This window comes from Hyla sarda, chromosome 6 (genome assembly GCF_029499605.1).
Source record: "Hyla sarda isolate aHylSar1 chromosome 6, aHylSar1.hap1, whole genome shotgun sequence".
Taxonomy (NCBI): Eukaryota; Metazoa; Chordata; class Amphibia; order Anura; family Hylidae; genus Hyla; species Hyla sarda.
The window spans coordinates 57,518,033-57,537,735 of record NC_079194.1 but is presented as its reverse complement, the minus strand read 5'-3'; the positions used below and the strand labels follow the sequence as shown (position 1 = coordinate 57,537,735).

The 19,703-nt window shown below is 47.3% G+C and overlaps 1 protein-coding gene across 1 annotated transcript in view; it reads left to right on the top strand.

Moving 5' to 3' along the window:
* The window catches only part of LOC130275626 (cytochrome P450 2D15-like), a 65,300-nt gene that overhangs the window by 32,029 nt on the left and 13,568 nt on the right, over window positions 1-19,703 (top strand). The window contains exons 5-8 of the mRNA XM_056523823.1: window positions 1,366-1,539; window positions 17,199-17,340; window positions 17,440-17,627; window positions 17,895-18,036. Coding sequence (XP_056379798.1) covers window positions 1,366-1,539; window positions 17,199-17,340; window positions 17,440-17,627; window positions 17,895-18,036 — 646 coding nt within the window. The remainder of the gene's footprint in view (window positions 1-1,365; window positions 1,540-17,198; window positions 17,341-17,439; window positions 17,628-17,894; window positions 18,037-19,703) is intronic.

Here is a 19,703-nt window from a genome sequence, read left to right as displayed (position 1 = left end):
TTTTTTATCTTAGGATATAGATATAATGTAGATTTATCCCATTACCTGTGTCCACAGTCTGGTTCTGGAGATAGATCCGTTAGTAGCTGACATTGCTCATATGTTAATTGCCAGCTTTGCACAATGGAGACGGGGCCTGGCATACCCAACATCCCGGCCTCCATGTCGGGTCCTGCCTTCATTGCACAAAGCCAGAAAGCAATATTACTCTGTTGGGGCACATAAGGAATGGGTGGGGTAATAAAAAAAATGACTGGGTGGGGTGAAAAAAGAAAAAGTCTGTTATGCGCCCCTAGCCTGGGTGGGGCCTCACAATTCCTGTTAGCAGCTTTGTCTGTGCTTCATACAATTAATACCAATATAAATATAGGCAATACCTATACAAAAAGGTGCATATTTCTGTATGGGCATTTTTTGGGTGCTCATTTAGGACATTGAGAGTATTTTTCATGTGCGATTTTATCTGGTTACCCCAACATTCAAAAGTGACTGAGTAGCTTTGTCGCTATTCATAAATGTATGTATAAGCATTCATTATTATGTTGTGGTGAGGGTGTGATGAGGGCAAATGGAATTACCCTAGGGGCAGATGGCATTAACCCCTTGTGTTCCTGACACCAGGGTGTGGTTTATCCTCTACACCACTCAAAGGAATACCATTGTATCCTGGGCTAGACATGGGGGCAAATAATAACTCTGACGCCAAGTTACGGAACAAAAACAGCTTTACTGAGTCAGATGTAACAGTCTATACAGCTTGGCCAGGCCCACGGAGGTGACCAGTGACTTCAGAGACCTTAGGGACTTGCTGGATCTTATAGTGGACTTGGACAATTTGGATGCAGGCCATGCTGACTTGAGACAGGAGGACTTGGACTGACTTGACTATGACAGACTATGACTGACTTCACCACTTCTGTAGCATACCAGGCTTTGACTTGACCTGTGGGGCAATAGACTTGAGAATCAGCGGCTGCTTGACTTACTTTAGGTCTCCTCTGGATGCACGAGACACGCACCTAGGACTTGACCTCACTGCAAATCAGCATACCAGAGCATAAGAGAGTGAGCTATCTCCACCCAGGGCTAATATGGGGGAGACTAGGAGGGGTCACCCTTAGGTTACATGGTCACAGGTACCTCACTGGGTTACAAACACATGATAACTGGTCTTAAAGGCATAACACATTTCAGGTATAATACATTATATAACAGGCATATAAATGAATAGACAATGGAACAGGTGCAGGGGGGCCCAGGGGTCACTGTATGGAGGCTGCCTGACAGGGCAGCACGGGTACAGGGGTGCAACACCTGTAAACTGGGCCACCACAATATAATATCATTATTTGTTTTAATTCTTAGATCCTACATGAAATTCCTATTCTAATGAACATCCCATGGCTTGTTGATCGTGTGATGAAGCCAGAGTATGAAGTCATTGAATTTTTAAAGGAAATAGTTTCAGATCATCATAAGACTTGGAATCCAAACTTCACCCGTGATTTTATTGATGCCTACCTGGTGGAGATGGAAAAAGTAAGAATACTTTTATATTTGCAAACAATTTAGCTATAACTTTTTAACCTCTTGACAACTGGATCAACATTTAAAAGAAAATCACTTGGTAAACAATTAGAACACCAGAAAATGTAGAAGCAGCAAGAGCATCAATTCATCAATTGCTAAGGTGTCCTGCTAGTAAGCATGCCATGGCACTCAGGATATCAATTAGGAGTTTTAAGGGGTACTCCACTGAAAACATCTTATCCCCTATCCGATCGATAGGGAATAAGATGTTAGATTGCATGGGTCCCGCCTCTAGGGACCCCAGCGTTCTTTGGGCCGTCAGCACGGGTGTCCGAAACACGGAAGCTTGCAGCTTCCACGCTTGTGACGTTAAGCCACGCCACACCACGTCAACCCCTCCCTTCATGTCTATGGGAGGGGGCGTGACGGCTAGTACATAGCCGTCACGCCTCCTCACATAGACATGAATGGAAGGGTCGTGGCAGCTGGCATCACCAGTCATTGGGCACAGAGCGGAGTCAGCTCCATGCACCGAATGACAGGGGTGCCGCAGCGGAGATCGGCGGAGTCCTCAGCGATGGGACCCCCGCGATCTAACATCTTATCCCCTATCCTTTGCATCCTTTGGTTTTCAGCAGAGTACCCCCTTAAATCAATAGAGCCATAAACAAGCAGAATTTTTGCTATATGGCTGAACATAACCCTAATGATCTCCACGAATGATGGCTCCACCTTCTTTGCATAACTGATTTGTCTGCATTTGCCGATTATAGTGTAATAATCCAATACTTTTCTTGAGGAAGGTGGTGCGACAGTAAGTTGGAGATTTTCCTTCGGGAACGTCTTCAGGAAAATATTACCAATGACAGTCACCAATTTGTCTGATATGACTTCTAATACCCAATAAAACAAAACAGTTTTTATATCCTTTTAGTAAATATATAAAAAAAAAATTCAAGATAGCTTTGATTTTAGCTTTATTTTTTTAAAGTAAAAACAATCATTTTGCATGGTCATACACCTTGATTGGGGTCTACCTGTGGTAAATTTAATTGATTGGATCAGGGGCGTACCTAGAGCATTTGGCACTCGGGGCGGACCGTTTGTTTGGCACCCCCCCCCCCACACAACACACCCGCACCCCCCCCCTTAATTACACCCCCTTCCTCCCCCCCTTAATTACACCCCTTCCTCCCCCCCCTTAATTACACCCCCTTCCAGGAGCAGATTGACAACACTCGGGCCCACGGACCAAAAAAAAGCAAGGGCCCCTGCTAGGCTTTGCAGCTCGTAAATCTTCTGCCATGCCCCTATTCCACCTAAATCCCACACACAATAAACTAAAAATTACATATATAAGAAACACTTTAACAGAAGTAAATTTCCATGACCAATAATACTGGTATACAAGGAGTACATAAATACCACCACACAATAACTGGATAATACTGCCATACTGTACTGAATAAAACCACTATACACAGACCAGTATACTATAAAGGATAAGTGATTATATACAGGACCATATGGCGGTAGATATCAGCTGTACACAGGATGTATACCATATGAGTGATTGCAGTTACATTTTGGGACTCACAATTACGTATTTTCTGATCAGCGGCGTCCTCTTTCCTTTTCTTCTCCGTCCGGATAAGACCGCCATGTGGATCTCTTAACATCTGTAGGAAAAACATGTCAGACTCTGCATATATTCAGTGCTCTCCTCTACACAATCTTTCCATCTATAGGCCCACAAACTGTAATAATGCCCTCCTTGGTGTCCTGCACAGTAAACGGGCAGGTAGGTAGGTAGCCAGGTAAATAGGTAACTGGGTAGGTAGATCAGGAAGCCAGATATGTAGGTAGGTGACAAGTTAGGTAGGCAGGGGGCTAGCTAGGTAGTTAGGCAGCCATGTATGAAGGCCAGGTATGTACATAGTTAGGTAGCTGGGTATGTAGGTAAGTAGTTAGGCCTCCAGGTATAAAGCTAGGTAGCCCCCCTTCCCTGTAGGTATAGGCAGCAGAGTTATACCCCCTTCCCAATAGGTAGAGGAACAGATTTAACCCCCCTCCCTTTCTCCTTAGGTATAGGCAGCAGAGTCCTCCCACCCACTTTCCCCGTAGGTATAGGCAGAGTTAAAAAAAAAACCCTCCCCCATTTCCCATAGGTATAGGCAGAGTAAAACCCCTTTTTTCCCATAGGTATAGGCAGATTCCCACCCCCTCTTCCCCATTGGTATAGGAAGAGTTACCTTCCCCTCCCCTCTTTCCCATAGGTATAAGCAGGTACACCCCCTCCTCTTTCCCATAGGTATAAGCAGAGCTACACCCCCCTCTTTCCCATAGATATATGCAGTTACACCCCCCTTTCTTTCCCATAGGTATATGCAGTTACACCCCCCTCTTTCCCATAGGTATATGCAGTTACACCCCCCCTCTTTCCGATAGGTATATGCAGTTACATCCCCCCCTTTCCCATAGGTATATGCAGTTACACCCCCCCCCTCTTTCCCATAGGTATATGCAGTTACACCCCCCTTTCCCATAGGTATATGCAGTTACATCCCCCCTCTTTCCCATAGATATATGCAGTTACACACCCCTCTTTCCCATAGGTATATGCAGTCACACACCCCCTTTCCCATAGGTATATGAAGTTACATCCCCCCCCTCTTTCCCATAGGTATATGCAGTTACACCCCCCCTTTCCCATAGGTATATGCAGTTACACCCCCCCCTTTCCCATAGGTATATGCAGTTACATCCCCCCTTTCCCATAGGTGTATATGCAGTTACACCCCCCTCTTTGCAACATGTATATGCAGCTACACCCCCCGTTCTTCTCCATAGGTATACGTAGAATAACCCCTCCCCTTCCCCATAGGTATATGTAGAGTAACCCCCCTCCCCTTCCCCATAGGTATATGTAGAGCAACCCCTCCCCTTCCCCATAGGTATATGTAGAGTAACCCCCCTCCCCTTCCCCATAGGTATATGTAGAGTAACCCCCCTCCCCCTCCCCATAGGTATATGTAGAGTAAGCCCCCCTCCCCTTCCCCATAGGTATATGTAGAGTAACCTCCCCCCTCTTCCCCATAGGTATATGTAGAGTAACCCCCCCTCCCCTTCCCCATAGGTATATGTAGAGTAACCCCCCCTCCCCTTCCCCATAGGTATATGTAGAGTAACCCCCCTCCCCTTCCCCATAGGTATATGTAGAGTAACCCCCCCCTCTTCCCCATAGGTATATGTAGAGTAACCCCCCCCTTCCCCATAGGTATATGTAGAGTAACCCCCCTCCCCTTCCCCATAGGTATATGTAGAGTAACCCCCCCCCTCCCCTTCCCCATAGGTATATGTAGAGTAACCCCCCCTCCCCTTCCCCATAGATATATGTAGAGTAACCCCCCCTCCCCTTCCCCATAGGTATATGTAGAGTAACCCCCCCTCCCCTTCCCCATAGGTATATGTAGAGTAAGCCCCCCCTCCCCTTCCCCATAGGTATATGTAGAGTAACCTCCCCCCTCTTCCCCATAGGTATATGTAGAGTAACCCCCCCCCTTCCCCATAGGTATATGTAGAGTAACCCCCTCCCCTTCCCCATAGGTATATGTAGAGTAAGTCCCCCCTTCCCTTCCCCATAGGTATATGTAGAGTAACCCCCCCTCTTCTCCATAGGTATATGTAGAGTAACCCCCCCTCCCCTTCCCCATAGGTATATGTAGAGTAACCCCCCCCCCCCTCTTCCCCATAGGTATATGTAGAGTAACCCCCCCCCTTCCCCATAGGTATATGTAGAGTAACCCCCCTCCCCTTCCCCATAGGTATATGTAGAGTAAGTCCCCCCTTCCCTTCCCCATAGGTATATGTAGAGTAACCCCCCCTCTTCCCCATAGGTATATGTAGAGTAACCCCCCCTCCCCTTCCCCATAGGTATATGTAGAGTAACCCCCCCCTCCCCTTCCCCATAGGTATATGTAGAGTAAGTCCCCCCTCCCCTTCTCCATAGGTATATGTAGAGTAAGTCCCCCCTTCCCTTCCCCATAGGTATATGTAGAGTAACCCCCCCTCTTCCCCATAGGTATATGTAGAGTAACTCCCCCTCCCCTTCCTCATAGGTATATGTAGAGTAACCCCCCTCCCCTTCCCCATAGGTATATGTAGAGTAAGTCCCCCCTTCCCTTCCCCATAGGTATATTTAGAGTAACCCCCTCCCCTTCCCCATAGGTATATGTAGAGTAAGTCCCCCCCTCCCCTTCCCCATAGGTATATGTAGAGTAAGCCCCCCCTCCCCTTCCCCATAGGTATATGTAGAGTAACCTCCCCCCTCTTCCCCATAGGTATATGTAGAGTAACCCCCCCTCCCCTTCCCCATAGGTATATGTAGAGTAAGTCCCCCCTTCACTTCCCCATAGGTATATGTAGAGTAACCCCCCCTCTTCCCCATAGGTATATGTAGAGTAACCCCCCCTCCCCTTCCCCATAGGTATATGTAGAGTAACCCCCCCTCCCCTTCCCCATAGGTATATGTAGAGTAACCCCCCTCCCCTTCCCCATAGGTATATGTAGAGTAACCCCCCCTCCCCTTCCCCATAGGTATATGTAGAGTAACCCCCCCTCCCCTTCCCCATAGGTATATGTAGAGTAACCCCCCTCTTCTTCCCCATAGGTATATGTAGAGTAACCCCCCTCCCCTTCTCCATAGGTATATGTAGAGTAACCCCCCCCCCTTCCCCATAGGTGTATGCAGAGTTGAGAAAAAAAATTAAAAAAGGATGCTCACTTGATATCTCACGCAGCGATCTCCTCAGCTGCAGGGCCCACGTCTTCTCCCCTCCACAGTACAGGCGCCGATGAGTGACGTCACCGGTGCCTGTACTGCGTGCTGCGTTGGCGCGGAGGTCACGTCTCCTCTGTGTAAGCTGCAGATGCGGCTCACACAGAGGGGACGCCTTCTCCTGTATGTGCGTGTATCGCGCATACAGGAGAAGGTAGCGCTGTCTGCTGGGGATCTGGGACGAGTGTCCCGGATCCTCAGTAGTGGTGGCGGCGGGTCATTCCGCCCCTGGCACCCCCCTTGTGAGCGGCACCCGGGGCGGGCCGCCCCCCCCGCCCCCCCCTTAGTACGCCACTGGATTGGATAGGCATAGAGGGGATATGATAGAGACTTTTAAATACATAAAAGGAATCAACACAATAAAGGAGGAGAGCATCTGCAAAAGAAGAAAAACTACCACAAGAAGACATAGTTTTAAATTAGAGGGGCAAAGGTTTCTGCGGTAATATCAGGAAGTATTACTTTAACCCCTTAAGGACTCAGGGTTTTTCCGTTTTTGCACTTTCGTTTTTTCCTCCTTACCTTTTAAAAATCATAACCCTTTCAATTTTCCACCTAAAAATCCATATTATGGCTTATTTTTTGCATCGCCAATTCTAATTTGCAGTGACATTAGTCATTTTACCCAAAAATGCACGGCGAAACGGAAGAAAAAATCATTGTGCGACAAAATCGAAAAAAAACGCCATTTTGTAACTTTTGGGGGCTTCCGTTTCTAAGCAGTGCATATTTCGGTAAAAATTACACCTTATCATTATTCTGTAGGTCCATATGGTTAAAATGATACCCTACTTATATAGGTTTGATTTTGTCGCACTTCTGGAAAAAAATCATAACTACATGCAGGAAAATTTATACGTTTAAAAATGTCATCTTCTGACCCCTATAACTTTTTTATTTTTCCATGTACAGGGCGGTATGAGGGCTCATTTTTTGTGCTGTGATCTGAAGTTTTTATCGGTAGGATTTTTGTTTTGATCGGACTTTTTGATCACTTTTTATTCATTTTTTTAATGGTATAAAAAGTGACCAAAATACGCTTTTTTTGACTTTGGAATTTTTTTGCGCATACGCCATTTTCCGTGCGGTTTAATTAATGATATATTTTTATAGTTCGGAAATTTACGCACGCGGCGATACCACATAGGTTTATTTATTTATTTTTTTACACGGTTTTATTTTTTTTATGGGAAAAGGGGGTTGATTCAAACTTTTATTTATTTTTGCAGTGTTATAGGTCCCATAGGGACTGTTACGCCGAGCGCTCCGGGTCCCCGCTCCTCCCCGGAGCGCTCGCTACACTCTCCTCACTGCAGCGCCCCGGTCAGATCCACTGACCCGGGGCGCTGCGATACCGCCTCCAGCCGGGATGCGATTCGCGATGCGGGTAGCGCCCGCTCGCGATGCGCACCCCGGCTCCCGTACCTGACTCGCTCTCCGTCAGTCCTGTCCCGGCGCGCGCGGCCCCGCTCCCTAGGGCGCGCGCGCGCCGGGTCTTTGCGATTTAAAGGGCCACTGCGCCGCTGATTGGCGCAGTGGTTCCAATTAGTGTTATCACCTGTGCACTTCCCTATATCACCTCACTTCCCCTGCACTTCCTTGCCGGATCTTGTTGCCATCGTGCCAGTGAAAGCGTTTCCTTGTATGTTCCTAGCCTGTGTTCCAGACCTCCTGCCGTTGCCCCTGACTACGATCCTTGCTGCCTGCCCCGACCTTCTGCTACGTCCGACCTTGCTTCTGTCTACTCCCTTGTACCGCGCCTATCTTCAGCAGCCAGAGAGGTTGAGCCGTTGCTAGTGGATACGACCTGGTCACTACCGCCGCAGCAAGACCATCCCGCTTTGCGGCGGGCTCTGGTGAAAACCAGTAGTGACTTAGAACCGATCCACTAGCACGGTCCACGCCAATCCCTCTCTGGCACAGAGGATCCACTACCTGCCAGCCGGCATCGTGACAGTAGATCCGGCAATGGATCCCGCTGAAGTTCCTCTGCCAGTTGTCGCTGACCTCACCACGGTGGTCGCCCAGCAGTCGCAACAGATAGCGCAACAAGGCCAACAGCTGTCTCAACTGACCGTTATGCTTCAGCAGTTACTACCACAGCTTCAGCAATCATCTCCTCCGCCAGCTCCTGCATCTCCTCCGCAGCGAGTGGCCGCTTCTGGTCTACGACTATCCTTGCCGGATAAATTTGATGGGGACTCTAAGTTTTGCCGTGGCTTTCTTTCCCAATGTTCCCTGCACCTGGAGATGATGTCGGACCAGTTTCCCACTGAAAGGTCTAAGGTGGCTTTCGTAGTCAGCCTTCTGTCTGGAAAAGCCCTGTCTTGGGCCACACCGCTCTGGGACCGCAATGACCCCGTCACTGCCTCTGTACACTCCTTCTTCTCGGAAATTCGAAGTGTCTTTGAGGAACCTGCCCGAGCCTCTTCTGCTGAGACTGCCCTGTTGAACCTGGTCCAGGGTAATTCTTCCGTTGGCGAGTATGCCGTACAATTCCGTACTCTTGCTTCAGAATTATCCTGGAATAATGAGGCCCTCTGCGCGACCTTTAAAAAAGGCCTATCCAGCAACATTAAAGATGTTCTGGCCGCACGAGAAATCCCTGCTAATCTACATGAACTCATTCACCTAGCCACTCGCATTGACATGCGTTTTTCCGAAAGGCGTCAGGAGCTCCGCCAGGATATGGACTCTGTTCGCACGAGGCGTTTCTTCTCCCCGGCTCCTCTCTCCTCTGGTCCCCTGCAATCTGTTCCTGTGCCTCCCGCCGTGGAGGCTATGCAGGTCGACCGGTCTCGCCTGACACCTCAAGAGAGGACACGACGCCGCATGGAGAATCTCTGCCTGTACTGTGCTAGTACCGAACACTTCCTGAAGGATTGTCCTATCCGTCCTCCCCGCCTGGAAAGACGTACGCTGACTCCGCACAAAGGTGAGACAGTCCTTGATGTCTACTCTGCTTCTCCACGTCTTACTGTGCCTGTGCGGATGTCTGCCTCTGCCTTCTCCTTCTCTGCTGTGGCCTTCTTGGACTCCGGATCTGCAGGAAATTTTATTTTGGCCTCTCTCGTCAACAGGTTCAACATCCCGGTGACCAGTCTCGCCAGACCCCTCTACATCAATTGTGTAAACAATGAAAGATTGGACTGTACCATACGTTTCCGCACGGAGCCCCTTCTAATGCACATCGGACCTCATCACGAGAGGATTGAACTTTTGGTCCTTCCCAATTGCACTTCTGAAATTCTCCTTGGACTTCCCTGGCTTCAACTTCACTCCCCAACCCTGGATTGGTCCACTGGGGAGATCAAGAGTTGGGGGCCCTCTTGTTCCAAGGACTGCCTAAAACCGGTTCCCAGTAACCCTTGCCGTGACTCTGTGGTTCCTCCCGTAACCGGTCTCCCTAAGGCCTATATGGACTTTGCGGATGTTTTTTGCAAAAAACAAGCTGAGACTCTACCTCCTCACAGGCCTTATGATTGTCCTATCGACCTCCTCCCGGGCACTACTCCACCCCGGGGCAGAATTTATCCTCTGTCCGCCCCAGAGACTCTTGCCATGTCTGAATACGTCCAGGAAAATTTAAAAAAGGGCTTTATCCGTAAATCCTCCTCTCCTGCCGGAGCCGGATTTTTCTTTGTGTCCAAAAAAGATGGCTCTCTACGCCCTTGCATTGACTACCGCGGTCTTAATAAAATCACGGTTAAGAACCGCTACCCCCTACCTCTCATCTCTGAACTCTTTGATCGCCTCCAAGGTGCCCACATCTTTACCAAACTGGACTTAAGAGGTGCTTATAATCTCATCCGCATCAGAGAGGGGGATGAATGGAAAACGGCATTTAACACCAGAGATGGACACTTTGAGTATCTGGTCATGCCCTTTGGCCTGTGCAACGCCCCTGCCGTCTTCCAAGACTTTGTTAATGAAATTTTTCGTGATCTTTTATACTCCTGTGTTGTTGTATATCTGGACGATATCCTGATTTTTTCTGCCAATCTAGAAGAACACCGCCAGCATGTCCGTATGGTTCTTCAGAGACTTCGTGACAATCAACTCTATGCCAAAATAGAGAAATGTCTGTTTGAATGCCAATCTCTTCCTTTCCTAGGATACTTGGTCTCTGGCCAGGGACTACAAATGGATCCAGACAAACTCTCTGCCGTCTTAGATTGGCCACGCCCCTCCGGACTCCGTGCTATCCAACGTTTTTTGGGGTTCGCCAATTATTACAGACAATTTATTCCACATTTTTCTACCGTTGTGGCTCCTATCGTGGCTTTAACCAAAAAAAATGCCGATCCCAAGTCTTGGCCTCCTCAAGCGGAAGACGCCTTTAAACGGCTCAAGTCTGCCTTTTCTTCGGCTCCCGTGCTCTCCAGACCTGACCCATCTAAACCCTTCCTATTGGAGGTTGATGCCTCCTCTGTGGGAGCTGGAGCTGTCCTTCTACAAAAAAATTCTTCCGGGCATGCTGTTACTTGTGGTTTTTTTTCTAGGACCTTCTCTCCGGCGGAGAGGAACTACTCCATCGGGGATCGAGAGCTTCTAGCCATTAAATTAGCACTTGAGGAATGGAGGCATCTGCTGGAGGGATCAAGATTTCCAGTTATTATTTACACCGATCACAAGAACCTCTCCTACCTCCAGTCTGCCCAACGGCTGAATCCTCGCCAGGCCAGGTGGTCTCTGTTCTTTGCCCGATTTAATTTTGAAATTCACTTTCGGCCTGCCGATAAGAACATTAGGGCCGATGCTCTCTCTCGTTCCTCGGATGCTTCTGAAGTTGAACTCTCTCCGCAACACATCATTCCTCCTGACTGCCTGATTTCCACTTCTCCAGCCTCCATCAGGCAAACTCCTCCAGGAAAGACCTTTGTTTCTCCACGCCAACGCCTCGGAATCCTCAAATGGGGCCACTCTTCCCATCTCGCAGGTCATGCGGGCATCAAGAAATCTGTGCAACTCATCTCTCGCTACTATTGGTGGCCGACTCTGGAGACGGATGTTGTGGACTTTGTGCGAGCCTGCACTATCTGTGCCCGGGATAAGACTCCTCGCCAGAAGCCCGCTGGTTTTCTTCATCCTCTGCCTTGGTCTCTGATTGGTATGGATTTTATTACTGACTTACCCCCATCCCATGGCAACACTGTTATTTGGGTGGTCGTTGATCGATTCTCCAAAATGGCACATTTCATCCCTCTTCCTGGTCTTCCTTCAGCGCCTCAGTTGGCTAAACAATTTTTTGTACACATTTTTCGTCTTCACGGGTTGCCCACGCAGATCGTCTCGGATAGAGGCGTCCAATTCGTGTCTAAATTCTGGAGGGCTCTCTGTAAACAACTCAAGATTAAATTAAACTTTTCTTCTGCATATCATCCTCAATCCAATGGACAAGTAGAAAGAATTAACCAGGTCTTGGGTGATTATTTACGACATTTTGTTTCCTCCCGCCAGGATGACTGGGCAGATCTTCTACCATGGGCCGAATTCTCGTATAACTTCAGAGTCTCTGAATCTTCCTCCAAATCCCCATTTTTCGTGGTGTACGGCCGTCACCCTCTTCCCCCCCTCCCTACCCCCTTGCCCTCTGGTCTGCCCGCTGTGGATGAAATTTCTCGTGATCTTTCCATCATATGGAGAGAGACCCAAAATTCTCTCTTACAGGCTTCTTCACGCATGAAGAAGTTCGCGGATAAGAAAAGAAGAGCTCCTCCCATTTTTTCCCCTGGAGACAAGGTATGGCTCTCCGCTAAATATGTCCGCTTCCGTGTCCCTAGCTATAAGTTGGGACCACGCTATCTTGGTCCTTTCAAAATTTTGTGCCAGATTAATCCTGTCTCTTACAAACTTCTTCTTCCTCCTTCTCTTCGTATTCCTAATGCCTTTCACGTTTCTCTTCTTAAACCACTTATCATTAACCGTTTCTCTCCCAAATCTGTTCCTCCCACTCCTGTTTCCGGCTCCTCGGACATCTTCTCCGTCAAAGAGATTCTGGCATCTAAAAAGGTCAGAGGGAAAACCTTTTTTTTAGTGGATTGGGAGGGTTGTGGTCCAGAAGAGAGATCCTGGGAACCTGAGGACAACATCCTAGACAAAAGTCTGCTCCTCAGGTTCTCAGGCTCTAAGAAGAGGGGGAGACCCAAGGGGGGGGTACTGTTACGCCGAGCGCTCCGGGTCCCCGCTCCTCCCCGGAGCGCTCGCTACACTCTCCTCACTGCAGCGCCCCGGTCAGATCCACTGACCCGGGGCGCTGCGATACCGCCTCCAGCCGGGATGCGATTCGCGATGCGGGTAGCGCCCGCTCGCGATGCGCACCCCGGCTCCCGTACCTGACTCGCTCTCCGTCAGTCCTGTCCCGGCGCGCGCGGCCCCGCTCCCTAGGGCGCGCGCGCGCCGGGTCTTTGCGATTTAAAGGGCCACTGCGCCGCTGATTGGCGCAGTGGTTCCAATTAGTGTTATCACCTGTGCACTTCCCTATATCACCTCACTTCCCCTGCACTTCCTTGCCGGATCTTGTTGCCATCGTGCCAGTGAAAGCGTTTCCTTGTATGTTCCTAGCCTGTGTTCCAGACCTCCTGCCGTTGCCCCTGACTACGATCCTTGCTGCCTGCCCCGACCTTCTGCTACGTCCGACCTTGCTTCTGTCTACTCCCTTGTACCGCGCCTATCTTCAGCAGCCAGAGAGGTTGAGCCGTTGCTAGTGGATACGACCTGGTCACTACCGCCGCAGCAAGACCATCCCGCTTTGCGGCGGGCTCTGGTGAAAACCAGTAGTGACTTAGAACCGATCCACTAGCACGGTCCACGCCAATCCCTCTCTGGCACAGAGGATCCACTACCTGCCAGCCGGCATCGTGACAGGGACCTATAACACTGCACACACTGATCTCCTATGCTGATCACTGGCGTATATTAACACGCCTGTGATCAGCATTATCTGCGTTTGACTGCTCCTGCCTGGATCTCAGGCACGGAGCAGTCATTCGCCGATCGGACACCGAGGAGGCAGGTAAGGGCCCTCCCGGTGTCCGGTCAGCTGTTCGGGACGCCGCGATTTCACGGCGGCGGTCCCGAACAGCCCGACTGAGCAGCCGGGTCACTTTCAGTTTCACTTTAGAAGCGGCGGTCAGCTTTGACCGCCACTTCTAAAGGGTTAATACCGCACATCGCCGCGATCGGCGATGTGTGGTATTAGCCGCGGGTCGCGGCCGTTGATGAGCGCCGGGACCGACGCGATATGATGCAGGATCGCGGCGCGATCCCGCTTCATATCGCGGGAGCCGGCGCAGGACGTAAATATACGTCCTGCGTCGTTAAGGGGTTAATGAGAGAGTAGTGGATGCATGGAATAGCCTTCCTGCAGAAGTGGTAGCTGCAAATACAATGAAGAAGTTTAAGCATGCATGGGATAAAGATAAGGCTATCCTTCATATAAGATAGGGCTAAGGACTATTCATAGTATTCAGATTATTGGGCAGACAAGATGGGCCAAAAGGTTCTTATCTGCCGACACATTCTATGTTTCTATGTTTCTATCTATATAAGGTATCACGGCAGACAATGCTCATCAGAGCAAATACCAAGCCATGAGGTGGGAAAACTAGCTGTAGCGTTCAGAGACAGGATTATGTGGAGGCACAGATCTGTACAAAAAATCTTATGCTGCACTGAAAGCTTCCAAGAGCACAATGGTCTTTATAATTCTTAAATAGAAGAAGTGTAGAACAACCAAAGACACTTCCTAAAGCTGACCACTCAGGGAATTAAAGGGGAACTCTGGTGGAAATGTTTTTTTTTCCAAATCAACTGGTGCAAGAAAGTAAAATAACTTCTAAATTAAAGTAAATAACTTCTATTTAAAAATCTTAACCCTTCCAGTACTTATCAGCTGCTGTATACTACAGATGTACTACTGAGAAATTTGTGAAGTTCTTTTCTGTGTGCAACAGTGCTCTCTGCTGACACCTCTCTCCATGTCAGGAACTGTACAGAGCAGGAGAGGTTTGTTATGGGGATATGATTCTATTCTGGACAGTTCCTGACATGGACAGAGGTGTCAGCAGAGAGCACTGTTGTCAAACAGAAAAGAAATTCACAAATTTCTCTGTTTCATACAGCAGCTCATAAGTACTGGAAGGATTAAGATTTTTTTTAAGAGAAGTAATTTACAAATCTGTTTAACTTTCAGGCACCAGTTGATTTGAAAACATTTGTTATCTACTTGTTTCCACCGGAGTTTCCCTTTAAGAGGGAGAGGAGCCTTGATGAAAAAAAGTGAGCAGGAACCCATTTGTCACTCTGGCTGAGCTCCAAAGATCTTGTGTGCAGGAGGAAGAACCTTTCAGTAGGACGACCATCGCTGCAGCCTCCACCAATCTGAGTTTTATGACAGAGTTACCAGAAAGAAACTTCTCCTTAGTAAAACCGCTTGGAATTTGCAAAAAAAAAAAAAAAACACCTAAAAGAATATCAGACTGTGAGAAACAAGATCTGGTCTGATAAAACTGATATGGAATTTTTTTTGGCTTCAAGTCGAAGCGACATGTCTGGTGGAAAGCAGGCTCTGCTCATCACCTGCTCAATGTCATCCCTTCAATGAAGCATGGTGGGGGCAGCAGTGGGGGTGTTTTTCAGGGGCTGGGACAGGGGGACTGGCCTGGGTTGAGGGAAGGCTGAATAAAACACAATACAGGGATATTCTTAAAGGGGTATTCCGGCTTTATACATCTTATTCCCTATCCAAAGGATAGGAGATAAGATGCATGATCGCAGGGGTCCCGCCGTTGGGGACCCCCACAATCTCGGTGCAGCCTCGGCATTCTGTGCGCTGCCTCCGAGATGGGGACCTGACGTCACGGCCACGTCCCCTAGTAACGTCATGTCACCCCCCTCCATTCATGTCTATGGGAGGGGGTGTGAGCAGCTTTCTCTCCCTCTCTTCATCCTTGCGGCATGTGAGCCGCGGGGATGGGATCTCGGGCAGGCGCATGAGAACATTACAGCGGTTTCACCGTAAGGGCACGTTCCCACTTGGTGCATACGCAAAATCTGCAGCAGCAGGAAATACGCTGCGTATACTTCGCTCACCATACACACAAGGCTTTCCGGCGGCAGCCCTATGTGTTCAGTGAGTTTTGGAGGCGAAGCCGCGTGTTACATTCATGCTGCGAGGAATGCAGCGTATTTCCCGCTGCTGCTGCAGATTTTGCAGAGCATGAAATACGCTGCACATATGCCAAGTGGAACGTGCCCATACCGTGAAATGAGCAGCTGGCCACATGTGGCTGTAATGTTCTCATGTGGTATCCAAGACTGCTGAATGATTTAGAAAGTAAAATCACATGGCCATTGCCCACCCCATAAAGACATGGTTTTGACTGCATGTGGCCAACTGCTCGTGAGGCTTTACAACAACGATTGAGCCAAAGCTGTCACTAGATGATGGAAAAGTGCTACAGAAAGTCTTAGGGTAGCCCAGCTCTATGACTAGGGCTTCATGACAACATAGATTGCCCAACAGCAAATGTGATCTAAGTTTGTGTGGTTTGTCTGTGACTTTAATTGGTCCAAATTGGTTTGTCTGTGACATAAATTGGTCCAAGTTTGCTATCTCAATAAGCCCCAAAACCTTTAAGGCCCCAGTGGTAGCAAAATTCAAAATCCCTGTGAGGGAGTCCATGGGGATGGATATTGCCTAGTTCCCCCCTCCAACACCAGCTATATAATTTTAGAGAGATAAAGTTCTGGTTTTGGTTAAGATTTTTCTTGTCTGTGGATAGGTCATCAATATTAGATCTGTGGGGTTGTCTCCCAGGACCCCCATCTATCAGCTACCGCAAACACCACAGCATCATCAGCATTTACTTGCACTTGTCTTTACATTACCATACTACTTGTAGTATTTGTGCAAGGATCTGCAGTTTTAAACAGTTCATTTGAATTGGTCAACTTTGCAGTTCTTTGCTACCACCGCTATTGTAAAAGGAACTTTTTAGCACGTTTTAATTATTGGCCTATCCACAGAATAAGCCAACTGCTGATTGGCAGTGTGCCAACTTCCAGCTTGCCAAACAGCTGTTTGGCACCCCAAACTACACAGTAAATAAGGGCCAGAGCTGTGCACCGTTCATTGTATAGGGGTGGCACTGGGTAAATGCAGCTCAGCACCTATTGAAATTAAAGGGGTATTCTGGGCAAAAACTTCTTATCCCCTATCGAAAGGATAGGTAATATGATGTCTGATCAACGGGGGCCCGCCACTGGGACCCCCTGCGATCTCCCTGCATCAGCCTGCATTCTATGCGTAGCTGCGTCTGAATTTTCAGAAACCTCTGGGCTTCCGAGATGGGGACGTGACATCACGCCACGCCCCCTCCATTCATGTGTATGGGAGGGGGCGTTGCAGCCGTTACGCACCCTCCCGTAGACATGAATGGAGGGGGCGTGGCGTGACATCTTGTCCCCATCTCGGAAGCCCAGAGGTTTCCGAAACTTCAGATGCAGCTACGCATAGAATGCGGGCTGCTGCAGGGAGATTGCGGGGGGTCCCAGCAGCGGGCCCCCCGCGATCAGACATCTTGATGTTTTTGCCCGGAATACTTCTTTAATGTCAATCAAAAAGTCCCAGAAAAACCCTTTAATACAGATGAGCATAAGTAAACATTGAAGAGGCTCACAACCCTTTAAACAGCCAATCAGTGGGGGTGCTGACCCCCACCAGTCTACTGTTGATGGCTTATATGCAGAATAGACCTTCAGTTTTTACAGGCTGGATAACACATAAATTTAACATAAGTTCCACATTAATAAAATTCTTTTATTTTAGGTAAAAGAAGACAGTACAAGTAGTTTCAATGAGGGAAACCTGCTTATGACAACATATGATTTGTTTGTGGCTGGGGCAGAAACTACAAGTACCACCCTGAGGTGGGCTCTGTTGTATGTGATCCTCTACCCAGATGTACAATGTGAGTACCAGCTGGCAATTTAATACAATGTTCCTATAAATGTACACATGTAGTAAGGTATGTATAAGCATTCATGTAGTAATGAATATTGTCATTCAGCCAAAGTACAAGAAGAAATTGATGAAGTAATTGGAAGAAAACGGACACCGACAATGGGGGATGTGCTACAAATGCCATATACTAATGCTGTGATCCATGAAGTACAACGATGTGGAGATATTGCTCCCATGGCCATGCCCCGTATGACCTACAGAAATATGGAAATTAAAGGTTACATTATACCAAAGGTAAAAACTGTTGCAAATGTTTATCTGAATGGGGAAATCCTGTATCCACACAGATGGCTGCTAATGAAAATATGAGAAAAACTGTTCACGGTAGTAATACATATGGAAAGGATACGTGTGTGTGCAAAATATCAGTTATACCTATCAGGCAAACAAGAAAAAATATTTAAAATGTCATTAAATAAAAATCTGCTGGTTTAATATTTTGCATTATGGCTACAACTGTGATATAACATTTGTATACTTCTTCAATTTTTTCCCCCAAAGGGCACGACTGTGATCACCAACCTGTCCTCTGTGCTCAAGGATCAGCAAGTATGGGAGAAACCTTTCCAGTTTTACCCAAAGCACTTCCTGGATGAGAACGGAAAGTTTGTAAAACGAGAAGCATTTATGCCATTTTCTGTAGGTAAGCCTAAGAAGTCTAATTGGCTTTTGGTATCGAACATTATATACAGGGGGCCATGAAATTATTTGGACAGTAATGCTGCCTAAACGTAATTGAGTCAGATCCAAGAGCATATAATGTGAGACTTTCTCATTCAACGTAATTCAAATAATTGAACCCAAATTGTTGGGTCCCCTGGATAAATATCAGTAAGGCTATGTTAACACAGTGTAAAATGAAGAGCAAAATACGGCTTATCTGTGCACACACTATTTAAAAAAAAATACATCCGTAATGCTATCATTGAAATTACAGAAGATTTTATAAACAGTGAGGGAGATTTATCAAAACCTGTCCAGAAGAAAAGTTGCTGAGTTGCCCATAGCAACCAATCAGATTGCTGCTTTCATTTTTTAACCCCTTAAGGACGCAGGGTTTTTCCGTTTTTGCAATTTCAGTTTTTTAATTCCATATGATGGCTTATTTTTGCGCCACTAATTCTACTTTGAAGTGACATTAGTCATTTTACCCAAAAATCCACGACGAAACGGAAAAAAAATTCATTGTGCGACAAAAGTGAAGAAAGAATGTCATTTTGTAATTTTGGGGGCTTCCTTTTCTACGCAGTGCATTTTTCGGTAAAAATAACACATTTTATTTATTCTGTAGGTCCATACGGTTAAAATGATACCCTACTTATATAGGTTGGATATTGTTGTACTTCGGAAAAAAATCATAACTACATTTATTTATATGTTTAAATTTATATGTTAAAAATTCTCATCTTCTAACCCCTATAACTTTTTTATTTTTCCGCGTACGGGCCGGTATGAGGACTAATTTTTTGCGCCATGTTCTGAAGTTTTTATAGGTACCATATTTGTATTGATCAGACTTTTTTATCGCTTTTTATTCATTTTTTCACAATATAAAAAGTGACCAAAAATACGCTATTTTGGACTTTGGAATTTTTTTGCGCATACACCATTGACCGTGCGATTTAATTATCAATATATTTTTATAGTTCGGACATATTCGCTCGCGACGATACCACATATGTTTATTTTTATGTACACAGTTTTTTTTTTTTATGGGAAAAGGGGGTGATTCAAACTTTTATTAGGGAAGGGGTTAAATGACCTTTGTTTACTTATTTTTTTCACTTTCGTTTTTTGCAGTGTTATAGCTCCCATAGGGAGCTATAGCATTGCACACACTGATCTCTTATGCTGATCCCTGCAAAGCCATAACTTTGCATGGATCAGCGAGATAGAGGCTCGATTGCTCAAGCCTGTAGCTCAGGCTTGAAACAATCAAACCCCGATTGGGGTCTCCGCTTGCGTCCTAGCTGATCGGGGCATCGCGATTTTTTATCGCGATGTCCCGATCAGCCCGACTGAGCTGGCAGGAAGCGTTTACTTTCACTTTCAGACGCGGCGGTCAACTTTGATCGCCGTGTCTGAACGGTTAACAGCCCACGGCACAACGATCGATGCCGCGTGCTGTTAGCCCAGGGTCCCGGCTATGACTAGCAGCCGGGACCGACCGGGACCGGGCATAGGGCATACAGGTACACCCTACGTCCTTAAGACTTTAAAAGGCCTCTGAGTAATGAAAGAAGTGATCTGGTTGCTATGGTTTTGACAAATCTCTCCCAGTATGTGGAGACTACATAAACAGACTAGGGC